General features: G+C 45.0%; 1 protein-coding gene across 2 annotated transcripts in view; it reads left to right on the forward strand.

Annotated features, from left to right (window-relative positions):
- Positions 1-18532, forward strand: part of GNAO1 (G protein subunit alpha o1) — a 195763-nt gene that overhangs the window by 148806 nt on the left and 28425 nt on the right. The window contains exons 5-7 of one of the 2 annotated variants that reach the window (XM_053270465.1): positions 4199-4327; positions 7042-7171; positions 16829-16982. In XM_053270465.1, coding sequence (XP_053126440.1) covers positions 4199-4327; positions 7042-7171; positions 16829-16982 — 413 coding nt within the window. The remainder of the gene's footprint in view (positions 1-4198; positions 4328-7041; positions 7172-16828; positions 16983-18532) is intronic. The other variant, XM_053270466.1, reaches the window with a different exon arrangement.

Here is an 18532-nt window from a genome sequence, read left to right on the forward strand (position 1 = left end):
GGGAGGTTAAAGACTGGTTCTGTCTGTTTGGGTGTGATCCAATACTGTGGCTTCTTTTCTTGAAGCTAGGAAGACTGTACTGAACACCAGCCAGACGTGTGATGCAGCAGCTTAAAAAGCCAATGTGATCCTGGGCTTCATTAACAGGGCACAATGTGAAGTGGTAGTTCCACTCTATTCAGTGCTGGTTGGACCTCACTTGGAATACTGTGCCCCCTTCTGGGCACCACATTTTAAGAAGGTCATTGATGAACTGGACAAAGATGAACTGGACAAAGGTCTGGAAATCAAGTCTTGTGAGAAACAATTGAAGGAGCTGGGTATGGTTAGCCTGGAGAAGAACCAGTGGGTGGGAATTACAAAAAAGCAAGCTTAGGCCAGACATTAGGAAGACTTTCCTGACTGTAAGAACCATTGGACAGTGGAACAGCTTGCCTCATGGAGTGGTGGGTTCTTCTTTGGGTTCTTCTTTGCTGGAGGTTTTCAGACAGAGGCTGTCAGGGATGCTGTCATACAGGGCTTCCCAAGCTTTGTTCTCAGGAGCAGTTTCCTTCAGCCATTGTGGCTAAGGATAAGAACATGAACTGCTGGATGAGGCCCAAGAAGGCCCATCCAGTCCAGCATGCTGTTTCCCACAACAGCCCACCAAATACCTCTGGGAAGAGCTGAGGGAAGGTCCTCTCTCCTGCTGTTGTTCCCCTGCAACTGGTATTGAGAGGCGTCTTGCCTCTGAGGCTGGAGGTGGCCTATAGCTGGATAGACTAGTAGACCTGGATAGACCTGCCTTCTATGAATTTATCTAAACCCCTCTTAAAGCCATCTAGACTGTTGGCTGTCACCACATCTTGTGGCAGAGAATTCCATAGGTTGGTTATAGTGAAAAGGTTCCATAGGTTGGTTATATAGTGAAAAAGTATATAATGTTGGTCCTAAATTTCTTGGCAATCAGTTTCATGGGATGACCCCTGGTTCTAGGGTTGTGCGAGAGGGAGAAGAATTTCTCCCTCTCCACTTTCTCCACATGATTTTATAGACCTCTATCATGTCCTCTTCCCCCCCCCTAAACTAAATAGCCCCAGGTGTTGTAGCCTGGCCTCCTAAGGAAGATGTTGCAGGCCCCTGATCAGGGCCGTAACTATTATAGGGCAAGGGGAGAGAGTTGTCTGGGGGCCCACTGCCTTGCCCCCCCCCCGAGGCAAGTCACATGACTGACTCCCCCAGCTGCACACCTGCCCGGGCTTCCTTCAGTTGTATTCATCCTCCGAAATGGATGTGAGTGTTCAGACCCGGAGCTACCAGAACAGCAGGTCTTTCTCTAGTACCATTAAATGACTTGCATAATCCACAATTTACAAAACCTTTTTAAAAATAATTTAGGATGCTGTTATATTGTGGCATTATTTTACTTAATGAGCTGAGATTCAGTGAGGGGGCGCATTTTAAAATCTTGTCTCTGGGCCCACTCCAACCTTGCTACGTCCCTGCCCATGATCATCTGGGTTGCCCTCTTCTGCACCTTTTCCAGTTCTACAAGTCATTCATTAACTTCATTTGTTTGTTTGTTTATATTGCATTTATATAGCTCCCCATGTAAAATCTCTGGGCAGCTTACAGATGAAAACACAACCACAATTAAAACCTTAACCCATATTTTTTAAAAATAATATAACCATCAATAAAACTTTAAAACATTATAAACTAATCGCCTGGTAAACTAGGTGCATTTTCAAGGGTTGCTTAAAAACAGCCAGAGATGGGGAGGCTCTGGTTTTGTTAAGGAGAGCGTTCCAGAATCCCGAGGCAACCCTAGAGAAGGCATAGCCAACTTAGCATAACCAATTGCTTCTCTTGTAGATCCTCACTGTATTTATTTGACATAAACATGGTAACAGCCAGTACTGCCTGCATTTCATAGCCTCCCTGTTTACATTCTTTCTTTATGGATAACCCTCGTGCATGCAAGGAGATGCTGCCATCTGCAGGAGGGCAGAGGGAAGGGGCAAGGCCCTGGCATGCAATGCGAATCCAGCTGGGAAGAGAAGCAGGGCAGAGCCGTGCTAGGATTGGAAGGGATATTTCCTTCAAGGCCCATCACTCCACAGTAGGCCCATCTGGAAACACCCATCATATGTTTGGATGGATCAAACCCAAACACAGCTTCCTGCAGGAAGCTGCCATGCTGAGTCAGACCATTGGTCTACAGAGCTCAGTATTGTCAACACAGACTGTCAGCAGCTTCTCCAAGGTTTCAGGCAGGAGTCTCTCTCAGCCCTATCTTGGAGATGCTGCCAGGGAGGGAACATGGAACCTTCTGCATGCAGGGGCGTATCTAGGGTAGGGCAGGCAGGGCACGTGCCCCGGGCGCCACTTGAAGGGGGGCGCCATTTTGTAAAAGTAATTTTTTTAAAAAAAATGGCTGCCGAAAACAAAATGGCCACCGTGCATGCTCAAATGGCCTCTGTGAGGCCCTAGGTCATGCCAGGCCTTGCAGAGGACATTTGAGCATGCGCAGTGGCCATTTTGTTTTCAGTGGCCATTTTTTTAAAAAAATATTATTTTTAAAGATGGCCACTGCACATGCTCAAATGGTCCCTGAGAGGCCAGCGGGGTGAGGGGGAACCTTTGCAAAAAAAAAAAAACCCCAGCCTTTAGGAAGCCCCCCAAAGGGGCTACAGGTAAAAAAATAATAATATAATATAAGACACTGTACACATATTCAGATTGGCACTATGTACAGAGAATCTGGGCTTGTAAATACTGCGCTGAAGTTTATGAGCCAAGATTGTATTCATTTGCTCTTACTTTGCTTTTTGTGATAAGTGAGTTAAATGTGATGTCTTGCTAATATGGCTATTAATGGTGAGTTTGTCTTTGAATGAGTGTGAAATCCTTAGTATTAAGGCCCACTGGGAGTTTCTTGCTCTCTTTCTCTCATTTTAACTGTCTTTCTGAAAGACTAGAATATATTCCAAGCAGTGACACAGTTTACTCTGTATATCCTTTAATTATTTACAGAGTATCTGGGAAAAGTCAAATTCTCCATTGATTTTTAAAACGTATGTAATGGTGATGCTACAATGCATAGTAGAGAATTAGACAGGCACTTCTGTTTAGTTTTCCAAGTACACCTCCACATAGTATTTGGGTATTTCATGAGCCCCCGCATACTGAAATTTGTAGTTTTCCAGCATTTTTTGGTCTGGCTAAGTCCACTGCTAAATATTTTTTGAAATATTAAAAGATTAACGAGCTTGACTTGTATTTTTCAGCTGATATTATGGTAAAGTTATCTGAAAGATGGGTGTCAGATGCTTGGACAGGGGGCGCAATTTCAGTGTTTGCCCTAGGCGCTATTTTCCCTAGATACGCCTCTGTCTGCATGCAAGCAGGCAGGTTCTCTACCATTGAGCAATGGCCCCATTCCCTGAGGGAAATATCTTGCAATGCTCACATATGTAGGCTCCCATTCAAATGCAAATCAGGTGCTTAGCAAAGGGGACAATTCATGCTCACTGCTGCAAGACCAGCTTTCCACCCACATTCCCTGTAAGAGGGATTCCTAGATGTCATTAACTACAACTCCCACCATCCCTAGCTGCAATGACCTGGGGATTGTGGGAGACGTAGTCAACAATATCTGGGCCTCTCTGCTACAGAGTACCCCGCTCTCCACCCTATTTCCGATGTGTATAATAACTAGGAATAATAATACTTCATGTTTTGCTTCTGGGATTTAAAGATCTTTCCCCCAAAGAATTAATTTTCTTAAGCATCAGTGATTGATTGATTGATTGATTGATTGATTGATTAAGTGCCATCAAGTTGGTGTCAACTCTTAGCGACCACATAGATAGATTCTCTCCAGGATGATCTGCCTTCAACTGTGCCTTTGGGGTCTCTCAGTGGTGCATTCATTGTTGTCGTCATCGAGTCCATCCACCTTGCTGCTGGTCGTCCTCTTCTTCTCTTTCCTTCCACTTTCCCCAGCATTATAGATTTCCCAAGGGAGCTGGATCTTTGCATAATGTGTCCGAAGTATGATAGTTTGAGCCCGGTCATTTGTGCCTCAAGTGAAAATTCTGAATTGATTTGTTCTCTGATCCCTTTTTTTGTTTTCCTGGCAAAGTATCAGTAGTCCTGACAAAATACTATTTATATTTGATTCTTATGCCTTTCCATTCATATTTTCATTTTATAGCTACCTAGACAGCTTAGATCGAATTGGAGCTGCTGACTACCAGCCAACAGAGCAAGATATCCTTCGAACCAGGGTCAAAACAACCGGCATTGTAGAAACCCATTTCACGTTCAAAAACCTCCACTTCAGGTAGGTCTGGTGCAATATTATAGAGATTGTCATGACTGTATAAATGTGATCCTTTTGGGACTGCGATCCTTCAATTTCAGGAGGCAGATCGATCCTCTGGTTTTGCAGTCCAATAAACCAGAACTGCACATATTCCATACTCCAGCTGTTGTTGGACTACAAATCTCATCATCCCTGATCATTGACCACTGTGGCTGAGAATGATGGGAATTAAAGTCCAGCGACAGCTGGGGGCCAAAGTCATGCTGATGTAATAAAACAGGGTAGGAGTGTGCATAGAGACAAAGGCTTTGCACAGAAGTTTGAGTTGGAAGCTGATTTGAGGGGAGGGGGGCTGATTCAATTTGTCCCTTCAGCTGCACTTTGATTCAGCCCAACCTGAAGCTTTGCCCATAGTCTGTAAGAGAAAATAAATGAATAACAACAACAATAATAATAATTAATAAATACATCAAAAAGGAACAAAGGCAATAAGAGCAAAAGTAGAAACATCAACAACAAACAGCAAGTGCTGTCTGTGTAAAGAAGCAGATGAAACAGTGGACCACTTAACATAAGAACAGCCCTGCGGGATCAGGCCCAAGGAGGCCCATCTAGTCCAGCATCCTGTTTCGCACAGTGGCCCACCAGATGCTGCTGGAAGCCACAGGCAGGAGTTGGGGGCATGCCCTCTCTCCTGCTGTGACTTCCCTGCAACTGGTACTCAGAGGCAGCCTGCCTTTGAGGCTGGAGGTGGCCTATAGCCCTCCAACTAGTAGCCGTTGATAGACCTACTAGTCTATCAACAGCTCACTTAATTAGCTGTTGCAAAAAGATCACACAGACTGACTACATACAAAGGCATGACAAGGTAGCAGCAATGATACATTGGAACATCTGCAAAAAATACAAGCTACCTGTAGCCAAAGATTGGTGGCACCACAAAACTGAAAAAGTTGTAGAAAATGAAGATGTAAAAATATTATGGGACTTCCGACTACAAACAGATAAACATCTGCTACACAATACACCAGTCGAGAAGAAAGAAAAACCAGTCAAAATAATTGACATAGCAATACCAGGGGATAGCAGAATAGAAGAAAGAGAAATAGAAAAAATAACAAAATATAAAGATCTTCAAATTGAAATTGAAAGGTTGTGGCAGAAGAAGACCAAAATAATCCCAGTAGTAATTGGTGCCCTAGGTGCAATTCCAAAACTCCTTGAAGAGCACCTCAATACCATAGGGGTCACGGAAATTACCACCAGTCAATTCCAAAAGCAACTTTACTGGGAACAGCTTACATTTTTCGACAATATTTATAACAACAACAATAATATTGACAATAAAATTCAGCCATCCGAGGTCCTTGGGAAGGACTCGATGTCTGGATAAAACAAACCAGTCAATAACAGCTGTCTGACTGTGTGAATAAATAATAAATAAATAAAATCACTGAAATATGTATATTTTGTTTCATTTTAGGGAAGAATTGAATGCAAATTTCAGGGACGTTAGCCCTATCTAAGAGGATGATGCCTACCAAATTGTAGATAAATAGGCTGAGGAATTTCTATCCAGTAACATTTTAAATGTTGAGGTTTGTCCCATTTATGAGTTTTGACAGAAAAAACAATTTTCTGTTCTATAATGAGAGATCATAAAATGCTTACCCCCCCCCACACACCAATATTTCTGGGCAGTATTGGATGAAAACTGAGGGGTAGCCCCTTCAAATGGGTACAGGGGTTTCTCTGAAGGTAACTTTTAAATGTTGAGGTTTCCCTGCTATTGACACAGAGCACCTTTAATGGTTTATCTCCTGACAGAATGCGAATGAGAATTATAGGAGTAACCAATCCTTCTGAGGGCAAAATGCCCACAAAATTGCAGACAAATAAGTGCAGGGGTGAAGTGAAGGTAACTCTTAAAGTGTGAGGGTTCTCATCCATAACATTTTTATTTTAAGGCAGAAGGGGGTGGAAATTGCAGAGAAGTTAGCCCTTTTGAAGGGCATAATACCTTCCAAATAGGTGCATGAGTTTCTGTGCAGGGATACTTTAAAGTATTTTTTAATTATACTTTAAAGTAAACTTTTGTTAAAAAGCAGTATATAAATATTTGTCGTCATATTCATAAAGTGTGAAATTTCTCCCCTATTTACATTTTTTAAGAACTCTGAATCACCAAATTAGCTCTAAATCAAAGTGGGCCGATTTGCTTTGATTCAGACCGAAACTGGAGTTCAAAATTCGATCAGATTGGATCTCCAAAGCTTCACTCAGCTCTACAAGATAGTGATCGATCTACAAAGTTTAGCAAATTTACATTTTCACTGTAAATGTGAAAGTTTGCAAAACCAGAATTTTGTGAGTAAAAGAAATAGCAGTTTGCAATGAACTTGATCTCTGACATAAAAATAAGATATTTCATTGATTAACCTTCATTATGACTTTTTTAACTAGTCTGGTTCATTTGTATGCATTTACATCAATGTGTGCTAGATATAAAGTGCATCTACTCCAAGATTTAACTTCTAGAGATCCTGAGACGGGAGTTGAACTCTGAAGAATGGCATTGCCTGCAACTCACTCTAACAAACTTCTAAAAAAGCATCCTTCAAGGGCAAATAATAGGGACAATGATTAACAGGACCAGGGACCAGAAAATAAGCCTGGTGAATTGAGGCATGGGAAGTGTATGCAATGAAGATTTGATCTGGTTTCTTCCTCAGGCTGTTTGATGTTGGAGGTCAGAGATCAGAACGTAAGAAATGGATCCACTGTTTTGAGGATGTCACAGCAATTATTTTCTGTGTTGCACTGAGTGGGTATGACCAGGTGCTGCATGAAGATGAAACCACGGTGAGTATTCTCTGGGCAAAAGAGTCCCTGAGAATTTGTTGCTTTTTACATAGTGTATCTGGTTGGAGTTCCTCTCAATTTGTCTTCAGCTCTTCGAACAAAAGGATCTGACATAGATGCTTCTTGTTACCCACGTGCCTTTCTTTGACTCTAATATTAAATCTTCCATTCAGTGGGGTGGCTGTAGCTGCTTTTTAGCTTTCTTTTCAAGCTGATCAAGGAGGTGGTCACAATTCTGCTTCCCTTTCTCTTTGGTTATCCTAAGCCGATTGCCCCGGTGCAGAATGGACTACTTCTCTACAACATGTTAAAAATAAAGTGCTGTTATTTTCATCCTGTTTATGGAGAACATGCAGAACGAGGACAAAATAAATAGTTCCCTGTCCTAAGGAGCCTACAGTGGGAGAGGCAAGAAAGCAGGGACAAGATAACAAGTACTGGATGGGAGCAAGTGCAGTTATATTAACAAGTGTGCTTGTTGTGCCTGTTGTTTGGTGATTGGGTGGATTTTTCCACTTTTTCCACTGCAAAAAACAGATCAAAAGTCAGAACTGGTCTTCTAAACCCCAAGGACTGATGTGCAGCGGGGGTGGGGGTAGGGCACGGAATGGAACCCAGTACATCAAAGAGAATCTGTTGACAGTAGTGGACATCCAGATTAAGTTAGTCAGTAGTACCACTCAGGGTTCACTCTCAGGACTACTCAGTTTCAATAGGGATACTCAGGAGTAATTTACTCTGGCTATCAGCTGGTGGCAGGTTTTTGCTGGGGATGTTTGCCAAGAGAAGTAAAAGATTTAACCCCACCATTGCTACTGAGTGTAACCACTGAGCAAAAGTTTCATTTGTTTGTATTATGGACATTTTATTTTTCTGCACTCTGCTTTGTTTTTATCTATGGTTAAGGCAGTAAAAGCCTCTGGCTGTCATGCAGGGGGACTGTACAGAATTCCTGCTTCAACGTATTCCTTATCTGCTGGGTTGTTAGGATCTCCTCTCTCCACTGAACTGTTCTTGACTGAGGCCTGCTTTTCAGTTTCCGAATCCCTGCTTTTGCTACCAGGTAGACTTTCTCCTCAGGAGAGTCACATAACGCAGATGTTTCTCGATCTTGGGTCCCCAGATGATGCTGGACTCCAACTCCCACCACCCCCCAGCCACAAAGCCCAAAGGATTGTGGGCGTTGTAGTCCAACAACATCTGGGGGTCCAAGATCGAGAACATTCAAAGGTTATAAAATTGCCCCATGTTGAAGGGGGAGGAAGTCCTGCTCCTACCATGTCACTCACTGCCCCCACCCACATCACCCCCATAAAACCGCCACCCACACTTACAACAGGGCTTGTCTGAAGAGGGCAAAGCCCAGTGTGTGATGGCAGGTGCTTCCATGATTGTGAGACGTTTCCTTCTTCAGACAAGGGTAGCAGGGCACACTACTCATTGACCCTTCCTCCCCCCGCCCTTCACTCAACTGTACCAGCTACTGGAGGGCAATTTTATAATGTCCGAATGAGGCTCCTGATGTCATGGATTTGCTGCTTTTTGGCAAGCCCTTGACACTACTGGCATCCACACAGGAAACGGACTCTTTAGGACGACTTGGCTTATCTTCCGATGTTTGTCATATGCACAAGGAACGTCACCTTGAATGTTTTGGCACCTAACCCAAGGAAGCAGGAGGGGAAAGGTAGTGGAGTACCTTCATTTTATCGGAAGCAATAAAATGGCGTTATTTCATCTGATGGTTCTAAGAATTTCATTACCGATTTAGACACAAAGAAAATAGAAGGGAGCAAGAAAGGGGCAGTTGTATCTGAACTTTCATTTCTATTAGAAGATTGTGAGAAATCATCAGCATGACCTTGGATTGCGACGAATGCAGTGGCGGCTTGATGGCCGTGTCCCAGCATTTACATAAGATTTCGAAACAAGCACGTAGCATGAGATGGCCGCTGCTGCTGGATGTAGTCGGTTTCTAAGTGAAGTTGGTTCAAAGCTCGGTTGCCTCTGTAGAAGCTGGGGGAGTGCAGGCAGTGTGCATGGGTTTGGTTTTGTTGTGCAGTGGGCTGTGGCAAGGAGGTGAACCCTACTGGACCCATATCCAAGAGCTGGTTCAGAGAGAGTTTTCTTCTTCTTCAGTGAATTGGAACTGAACTCAAACCGAAACTCTCTTGGTTGCTTTGAACCAGAATGAGACCCCTAAACACAAAACGTGGTACACAATCAGAATTCTGTTCTCTGTGAATTGGTCTAAGCCCCTTTTAAAGCCATCCAAGCTGGTGGACATCATCACATCCCGTGGCAGAAAATTCCATAAATTGATCATGCACGGTGTGAAAAAAAGTCCTTCCCTTTGTCAGTCCTGAATTTCCTGGCAACCAGTTTCATGAGATGACTCAAAACTCAGCCTGTATCTGAACCAGAGAGTTAGAACCTGAATCTGGACCTGAGCTCAAGCTGCACCCAATGTTGTAATGGTTCAACTCCCTGGTCTGGATCCATTTGAATCTGTTGGGAACAGAGAGGACAAAACCGCCTGCAGATATGTTCAGCAAAGGATGCTTTGTCCTGTGCTCAGATGGGCAGGAATGGAGGTGTACTTGTGTGCAGTTGCAACCTCCACCAACCACTTCACTTGAGCTTCTCCTCTCATACTAGATGTAGAAAAAGCCTTGTCTCTTCCTGTAGATTGTTTGAGAGCTTGGAGGGCAAATTTCTTTATCTACCGCAGCTGCAACAGAAGTGCACAGGGATTGGAAGGAGAGCACTGCTAATTCATATTGTCTGGAGACATGGAGTTAAAGTTCTAAATAAAGTTGTTTATTTAGGAAATCCATCAAGGGGATAGATTAAGCCCACATGCTTGCTTAGCTACTTGCTGGATATAGGAAGAGGGGAAGGGAGAAGATGGAAGTCTCTCTCTCCGGGAGCTTTCCCAGACAGGAGGCTTTGCCACAGATTTGGTTTGGGGCTTTTGGGGGGGGGGCAAGGTTTTACTGAGTTCAAGGTTGCCCCCCAAACCTGATGCAAAAAGTGTTTGTTTTTGTTTAACTCTGGATAGAAATTGGACTACACTCTAATGCTGGATGAAAAATCCTAATTGTGTGTGAAGTGCTCCCTGATAGCTTGCAGGGACAATGAGGGAGATTTGGCTGATAAATTTGTCCATTCTGGAGGAGATGCGGAGGACTAAAAGCCGGCTGTGAATAACTTCCTGGAGGAAACACAAAGGGAACACACTTCCTGTGAAACACACAGGGCTTCTACCTACTTCAGAGGAGAGTGTGTGTGTTCACACACCAGCCAAACATACCCCAAAGTCCCTTCAAGGTTCTTGGACCCATTCCACACACAAATCGGGCTTTGTGATGTGAATTCTAGCTTATCTCGATGTATTTCTGGATTGCTAAAATGCTGGTTTTAAGCGACTTTTTCTGAAAATGCCGGTGCAAATAGGGAGAGGCACTGACGTAGAATCATTAGCGTGATAAGAGGGTTGTTCTCTTTAGAAATGCAGATAGTGCTATTTAGGAAGCTCTCTCTCCCCACCCACCCCAATTGGATAGAAGGAAAACACGTAGCATGCCATGTGAACTTGTTTCAAAACAAAATCTGAGAGCAGAGGCTGCTTCCCTCAATGCCGCGAGTGTAGTTCGAAGTGGCTTCGCTCAACATATACCCCAAAGCATGAAGCCGTGTGTTAATAACTCTCTGGTGAGAGGATGAAACCTGAGACTAGGCAGGTGGGAGAAAGGCTCCACAAACCTTGCCTTCTCCCCAGATGACCATAGTTCTGTTGCGCATGGAGCACACTCCCATACGATCAGCCCTTTGCTTCATTTGTTTCGGAGAAATGTTCTTGTTAAAGAAATAGAAGAGACTTCTTAAATGGTATTGAAAGAGGAACAAGTGTGTCGGGCAGTTGTTCTAATACGCTTTATAATTAAACCAGCTGGGTAGAGGGTTTGAAGATGGGGGATTCCATGGGAGATTCGGGTGGGGGATTCTTTCTCATCTTCCCAAGTATATTTGACTGCAGTACAATAACCTATGTTTAATCATCTTGACTCATACTTCTGCTGTTTTAACCTGTTCTGATTATTCTCCCATTGTTCTAATACGGTTAGGAGCTAGCAAACATGTTTAAAAAGTAATTATTTTTACTATTTTGGTAGTGTATAGCTGCAGATTGGAATAGGAACCAATTCATTTGTTAGCATAACTGTAGCTTGTGTGTATGGTTTTTCTGTATAGTGGGAAGGGAAGAAGGTGTGGAGTCTGAAACTTGGGTCCAGGGACATTGGACATACTTTCTTTCCTGCCCTGTGCTGGCGAAGAGAGAGGGGAAGGGACCTGAGCAATGGTTTGGTCCACTCCACCCTAAAGGACGGTGCATTTGATCCACAATAAGAGTGGCACCAACACATCACAGATATTTATTCTCGAAGGGACAGCAGTACCAAAAGACTATACATATCTCTTCAGCTTTCCTACCTTTCCCTGCATTTCCTTCCTTCTTCCATTCCAAGGGGTCAGTTGAAACAACTTCTTAACCATTTCATGGCTATTTTCAAGGTTTGCTGTTCCAAAACTATGAATATTTATATCCCACGTTTCAGCAAAAGTGATCAAAGCAGAACACAATAAATCAATAAGATGGTTCCCTGTCCCAAAAGGGCTCACAATCTAAGAAGAAGCATAAGCAAATACCAGTAACATCCACAGCAGGGGTGAGCAAACTTGATCCTCCTGGACGCTTTCCAGACTAGCTGCTCATTAGCAGCAAAATGCCTCGGGCAAGTTGCATTCGGAATTGAAACAGCAGGGGGAGCAGTCTCACAGCAACTATCAACCCCCAAAAACAGCAACTTTTCCATGCCGGATGTACGTACATCGTCCTAGCTCCATTTCGCAGCAATTAAATTCGAAACAAGGCATTGGAAATGTGAACAGCACCCTGCTGTCCCCTTAGGGTCTGCGGTGTCAGGACGCAAGAAATGTGGAAGCACACTTCCGAGATGCGTCCTGACTCTGTTGCAGGGTCTAGTCTGGAAAGCGCCCAGCTGTTTCTGGACTACAACTCCCAGCATGCCCAGCTACCATTTATTGTGGCTGGGGAAGATGGGAGTTGTAGTTTAACAACATCTGGAGGGCCACCTTTGCTCACCCCTGCACTGGAGGGATGCTGAGCTGGTGTGCTCCCCCTTTTAAAAGTAAGAGAGCCGCCACTTTGAAAAGTGCCTCTGTGCTAAGTTAGCAGGGGCAAAAGCACTTGTCCTCTCTTGTCACCTGCATTGAACTTTGATATTTTGGCTTGTAGAGAATGTCTGTGGTTGGTATGGTTTGCTGGAAAGCCAAAAACATGGAGTCATCTAAATAAGAGAAATGGTGAATTCTGTAGTCCTCTTCTTATAAGTAAAGATAACACCATTTGGTTGCTTCCAGAGTTAGAGGATTTACAGGTTCCTAATACATCCTGACTGCTGCCTTCAGGAATGCCTACACCTTTTTTCCTAGGAGGAGACCACGGTTGTTCTGGGGAAGGAGTATGGCGCATGGGGACGCAGCGTCCGGGATAACGGGAATGGCCAGGTCTCCTGAAGCAGGTTCTCACTCAGTGCACAGTCAGCCCAGTGAAAGGGCCTCACAGCCAGTGAGAATCAAGATGGTGGTGCTGACTCTCGGCAGGTGGGCTCCTCAATGCACGAGCTCCCAACTTTGAGACCCCAGATGTTGTTGGATTACAGCCCCCATCACCGAAGGCTGTGGAAGATGGGAGCTGTAGTCGGGAGAGGCTTGTCCTAATGAGCCGGAAGCACCAAAGGAGGCACAGCTGCCTCTGCTTCCTGGAGTTCCATTTGCTCTCCTCTGCTTCACAGAGAGCCTGCAGCCTGGCCATTCATCAGGTAGAGCTGCAAGACTAACCACACAGCTCTACCTGATGAATGGCCAGCCTGCATGCAGCGCAGCTCTCGTTAACACTAGGGCGGGGTGCAAAAGAAAGGAGCCAACAGAGCTCCGGGAAGTAGAGGCAGCTCCTTTGGTGCCCACCCCGCCCCGAGGTTTGTGAGCATGAGCTGCTTCTGGTTGTAGTCCAACCAGAACTTGGGTCTGAGGACCCAAGGTTGGGAACCCCTACCTTAATGGACTGGGCCAGGTGATTATTCCCTCTAGCTGTATACTTTCACTTAGATTTTCTTTCCAGTGTTGCAAAGCTTACTTGCTTACATATATGTCTCACTCTTCTTCCAAGGAGCCCAGAACAGTGTACGTGGTTATGTTTTGTCCTCACAACAGCCTTGTGAGGTAGGCTAGACTGAAAGATAAGTGACTGGCCTAAAGTCACCCAAGTCAGATCTACCTGATTCTAGTCCAACCCTCTAACCACTACACCATCCTGGCTCTCTTGGAATTTGATTAGGACGCACCCAGACAACCCATTGTTGTTGCTATGGCCAATGGCACCTGTAGTGATCGAGTTCATGAGAATCCACATGGGGGGGGGGTGGAGTCCAACACCCAATGAATTCAGTGTTCATCGTTTTTCAAGCAAGATGAAAAAACATCTTGTCTGCAGAGCAACTGAGTTCATTGCAGGCTGGACTCATTCGGTCAACTGGGTTCCCTCCAGACAACTGGGAGCACAACTGCACACTGTTTTGTTTTGTTAAATGGTTATTAGAAGCCATCCATTGTGCTCTTGCAAGTCAGAGTGGTGTCTAAGGTGGGCTTATGGAGCACACCCAAGACCTGCGAGCTGCACAAGTACCAGAACTCAGCCTGCTTGTCATCTCCTGCCATTCCTGGGTTGATGCAAGCAGCTGTGTGGATGTGCATAAGTGCTGTATGTCGCTTGTGCATGAGGAAACACAGTACACCCCATATCTCAAATCCCTCCTTTGCTGTGGAAAAATAAGATGCAATGGCTGACATTTGGACTCAATGCTCAGAACTTACTCTAAAGAACTCCTTGATTTCAATAGGACTACTTGGGAGTTTCTGACTGGATGCAGTCCAGACACATCCATAATAGCTCTGTGTTTGTGGCATACTATTCCTTTGCTATACAACCTGCAGCCCCACATCTTAAGCAGCGGGGTCTTGGTATATTGAAAGAGCTACTGGGGTCACTCTTCATTTCCATGCAGACATCACACTCAGATATTTCTTTTGCGAAATAAATCATTTTCATCCCGAGAACAAATTTTCAGAATTTTTCTGCAGGTTTTGCAGAAGTTAAAGCAAGTCCCAGGGGAAAACATTAAGTGTTTGATGATAACCATAAGGCAGGTATTATCAGTAGGAGACACATATATCAAAATGGGCATTGCAGAGTTACACCTGCAATGGACCCTCATCCAGGGTTCTCAAACTGGTCTCTAACGGTAACTATAAGTGTGACTGAGGTGGTCCTTCCATTAGGCAGGGTAAGACAGTCACCTTAGACAGCAGATTATGGGTCACCAGCAGAGTAGTAGCAAGATGCTCTTCTCCCCCCTTTCTTTGAAAAAGAAAAGGGAGAAAAGAAGGAGAAGAGGGTGCATATAAGGGGCAAGTCAGTTTTTGGTCAGCCTGCCCCAGGCTCAATAGACGCATTGAGCCACTTCTGAGTGTGACCACAGAACCTGCGTGAAATCTCCTCTAACAGAGATTCCCAGATGCTGTTGATTACAGCTCCCATAATCCCTAGCCAAAGGCCATTGGGAATGCTGGGAGTTGTAATTAACAACATCTGGAAATCCCTGTGACAGGCAACACTGCTGGTGCCCATGGATGTGGCTAACATTATAGTCATATTCTATAGTCAATGAAACAACCAATTGCCTTTTCAGACACTCTACCTTCAGAAGATGCTATCCAGATCAATGTCTATCAAGGGACCCTTGAGCCTCCAGCACAGGATCCGTGCATGTTGCATAGGATTTGAGAGCATGGCATAGGGTACACATTCAATTCACACAGGGCACTAGCCAGAAGTGTTCAGTTTCCCCATTGTCTCCCTTGAACTGGAGGAACACTGCCAACTTTCCACAGCAGGATGAACTGAGTAATGGCGGACACAACAAGGTAGGCAAGAAGTCCTCCAGGGAAGGCTGTCCAACTTTACTGGTCTTCTCATTGAAAAATCCCTGATAATCTCCCAAGGGAGCACAGAAGTTGCTCAAACACAGCATGGAAAATGGCTGACGGTGACCATATTTGAGAAAGCATGGCCTAGTCGGCCTCTGTGGTCATGGCAGGAATGGGTGGAGGGGATGCCTCACAGTGGTTCCAAAGAAGCTTTCAGCAGCTATGCAGTGTACTTTTATATCTATCCTCTTCTTTTGTGACTTGTAATTTATGCTGTGGCGGAAACTGTCAATGACAAACAAGGAAACTCTCTGGTCTGTAACCTGCTTTGCCTTTTGATAACCCCTTGACCCTGTGGGTATGCTTCAACCTCCGTTCCGGCTGCTTCTCTCTGCTCTTCCGTTACCGGCTGGGAGAGGCGGCCACCCAACCAGCGCCAGCGCCCTGGCTTCAGCCTTTCGCTCCAACCAACGCCAGGCCACCGCACCTTCTTCACTTTTCCTCGGCCGTCTGACCTTCCCCAACCAAACAAAGGCCAAACTAATGCGATTTTGAGAGACCCTCCAAATTTTGGCAGGTAGGAAGCTTCTCTTGAACTGAGAAAAAAAAAAAGAAAGAGTTGAAAGCAGCTAGAGGGCTATGACGTCAACTGGCTGATTTTGCTGTGAGCGCTTTCCGCCACCATACACCAGCCTCTGCAGCTAACTAACCAATGCACTGATTTTCATCTTACATCTTAATTTTGTTCTTTTGTTTGTTTGTTGCATGAATTCCAACTAAAAAACTTCCTTCCCTTCATTCATGCATTTGATCTTGTGGCATGTCCAAAAATCTCACACACGCACTCCCAAATCTAATTCTTTTCCTTGAGGCATGACCTAACATCAGCAAGGCAATTTGCTGGTAGGTGCTTCAGTTGTTCTGGTTCTCTCTCTCTCTCTCTCTCTCTCTCTCTCTCTGATGCATTTCTCTTCCAAAAGAGACTCACAATAAAAATGCCAACTGACAAACCAGCACTAAACGAAATAACAAACTACTAAGAACTGAAGGTCACGGCAAGGTCATTGCCAAGAAAACGTCACCTCACGGTCTGCTTACAACTCTAGATTAATTCAAGGATCTTACCAGTCCTTGGTTAATGTATCCACCCGAATATGTCTCCCACACCCACACACACCAATGACATGACCGACGTTTTAATGAAAATGTTCTAGAAAATCTGCATGACCCGCATTTTGGCTTAGATTTTTTTGAAGTCCAAGGGCCATAGTCCTTTCTCCTGTGTACATGCATGGTGCATGATATTTACTTGAGCCGGACTTTTGTAGAAAAATGTGCTACGCAAAAAAATGCATCGCTGTAAAAATAAGGGAGAAAACTTAACGGTGCTACCAATGGTACATTTGATGTATAAGGACTGCATCTCTGTATGTATGTCTGTACACATTTTCGAGTCTGCACACAACTATGTTGTTCTGTCCACAATTGTCTAATTACTCCCCCCCCACCAATTTCATTAATTGAGAAGCTTTCCTGTGTGTTGAAGGTGGCAGAAAGGTCACCTCTTGCATCTCCTTTGTGTTACAGAACCGCATGCATGAATCACTGAAGCTCTTTGATAGTATCTGTAACAACAAGTGGTTCACAGATACATCCATCATCCTCTTCCTCAACAAGAAGGACATCTTTGAGGAGAAAATCAAGAAATCCCCATTAACTATCTGCTTTCCAGATTACACAGGTAAGGGTGGGGCAGAGAGTTCAGGTGGGGAGGGAGGGGAAGAAAGCAGGGGAGGCAGGAAGCATTCTGTGTGATTCAAAAAAACTTGTGTCCTAAAGCTATACAAGACTCTGTGCTCCAGGCAGAATGTTTGTTCTTACACAGAGCATCGGTCCTTTGAAGACTGGTCCATCCAGCTCAGCACTGCCTACAAGAGGGGTTCCCAACCTGTGGCATTCCAGATGTTGCTGAACTACAACTCCCAGCATCCCCAGGTGGTCTTGTGGTAGCAAGCATGACTTGTCCCCTTAGCTAAGCAGGGTCTGCCCTGGTTGCATTTGAATGGGAGACTAGACATGTGAGCACTCTAAGAGATTCCCCTCAGGGGATGGAGCCACTCTAGGAAGAGCATCTAGGTTCCAGGTTCCCTCCCTGGCTTCTCCAAGATAGGGCTGAGAGAGATTCCTGCCTGCAGCCTTGGAGAAGCTGCTGCCAGTCTGTGAAGACAATACTGAGCTAGATAGACTAATGGTCTGACTCAGTATATGGCAGTTTCCTATGTTCCTATGTTCCCAGCTACAATTTATTGTAGCTAAATTCACGACCCCAGTGCCGGAAGTAATGGTGTACTCATGCTCTTAACTCTGTCTAAAGGCAAGGGTTTAAAGTTGGGTTAGGTGGGCGGAAGTGCCAGGATCGGGAGGCTGGGCTGCTCTCGCCTGGGTTAGACTGCTTGTGAGAATAGCCTTATAGACTACATCACAGTGGTCCAACCTGCAGGCTAACATGGGGTGAAGACTTGCTCTTGTGGTAGCGAGGAAGCATCTCCAAGATAGGGCCGAGAGAGACTCCTGCCTGCAACCTTGGAGAAGCCGCTGCCAGTCTGCGTAGACAGTACTGAGCTAGATGGACCAAGGGTCTGACTCTGTAGAAGGCAGCTTCCTCTGTTCCTAATATGGCATGAAGCACCGAGGGTGATTCTGACTTGATTGTTGGACCAATTCTGGAGGAGAGGTCTAGAAAATGCTAGCTATGATTGTTAAATGGAAGCCGTGGACAGGGGAAGGATCCCTTTGAATTCCAGCTGCAAGGGCCAGACAAGGGAAGGCCATGTCCTGTTCGCAAGTGCCCAGAAACATCTGGCTGGTTGCTGCTGGAAACAGAATGCTGGCCTAAATAGACTTTGACCTGTTTGAGCACACTAGTTCTTGTGTTATGATGTAAGACACATGCCCAGCAAGGTAAGGAAGACAGAACGTAAGGGTCGGCCTATGGCAGGGGTTCCTAACCTCAAGTCCCCAGATGCTGGACTACAACTCCCATCAGCCATTGTGGCAGCGGGTGCTGGGAGTTGTAGTCCAACAACATCTGAGGACCCAAGGTCGGGGACCCCTGGACTAGTTACCAGAGTTGTCTGTAACAGGGAATCCCAGATGTCGTGGCCTACAATTCCCAGCATCCCCAGCTGCAAAGGCCTTTGGCTGGAGTTGCTGGGGGTTGTAGTCGACAATACCTGGGGTTCCCTGTTACAGGCAACACTGCTGTTACTACTGCTCTTACAGCACCATTGG

Source organism: Hemicordylus capensis, chromosome 9 (genome assembly GCF_027244095.1).
Source record: "Hemicordylus capensis ecotype Gifberg chromosome 9, rHemCap1.1.pri, whole genome shotgun sequence".
Classification (NCBI taxonomy): Eukaryota; Metazoa; Chordata; class Lepidosauria; order Squamata; family Cordylidae; genus Hemicordylus; species Hemicordylus capensis.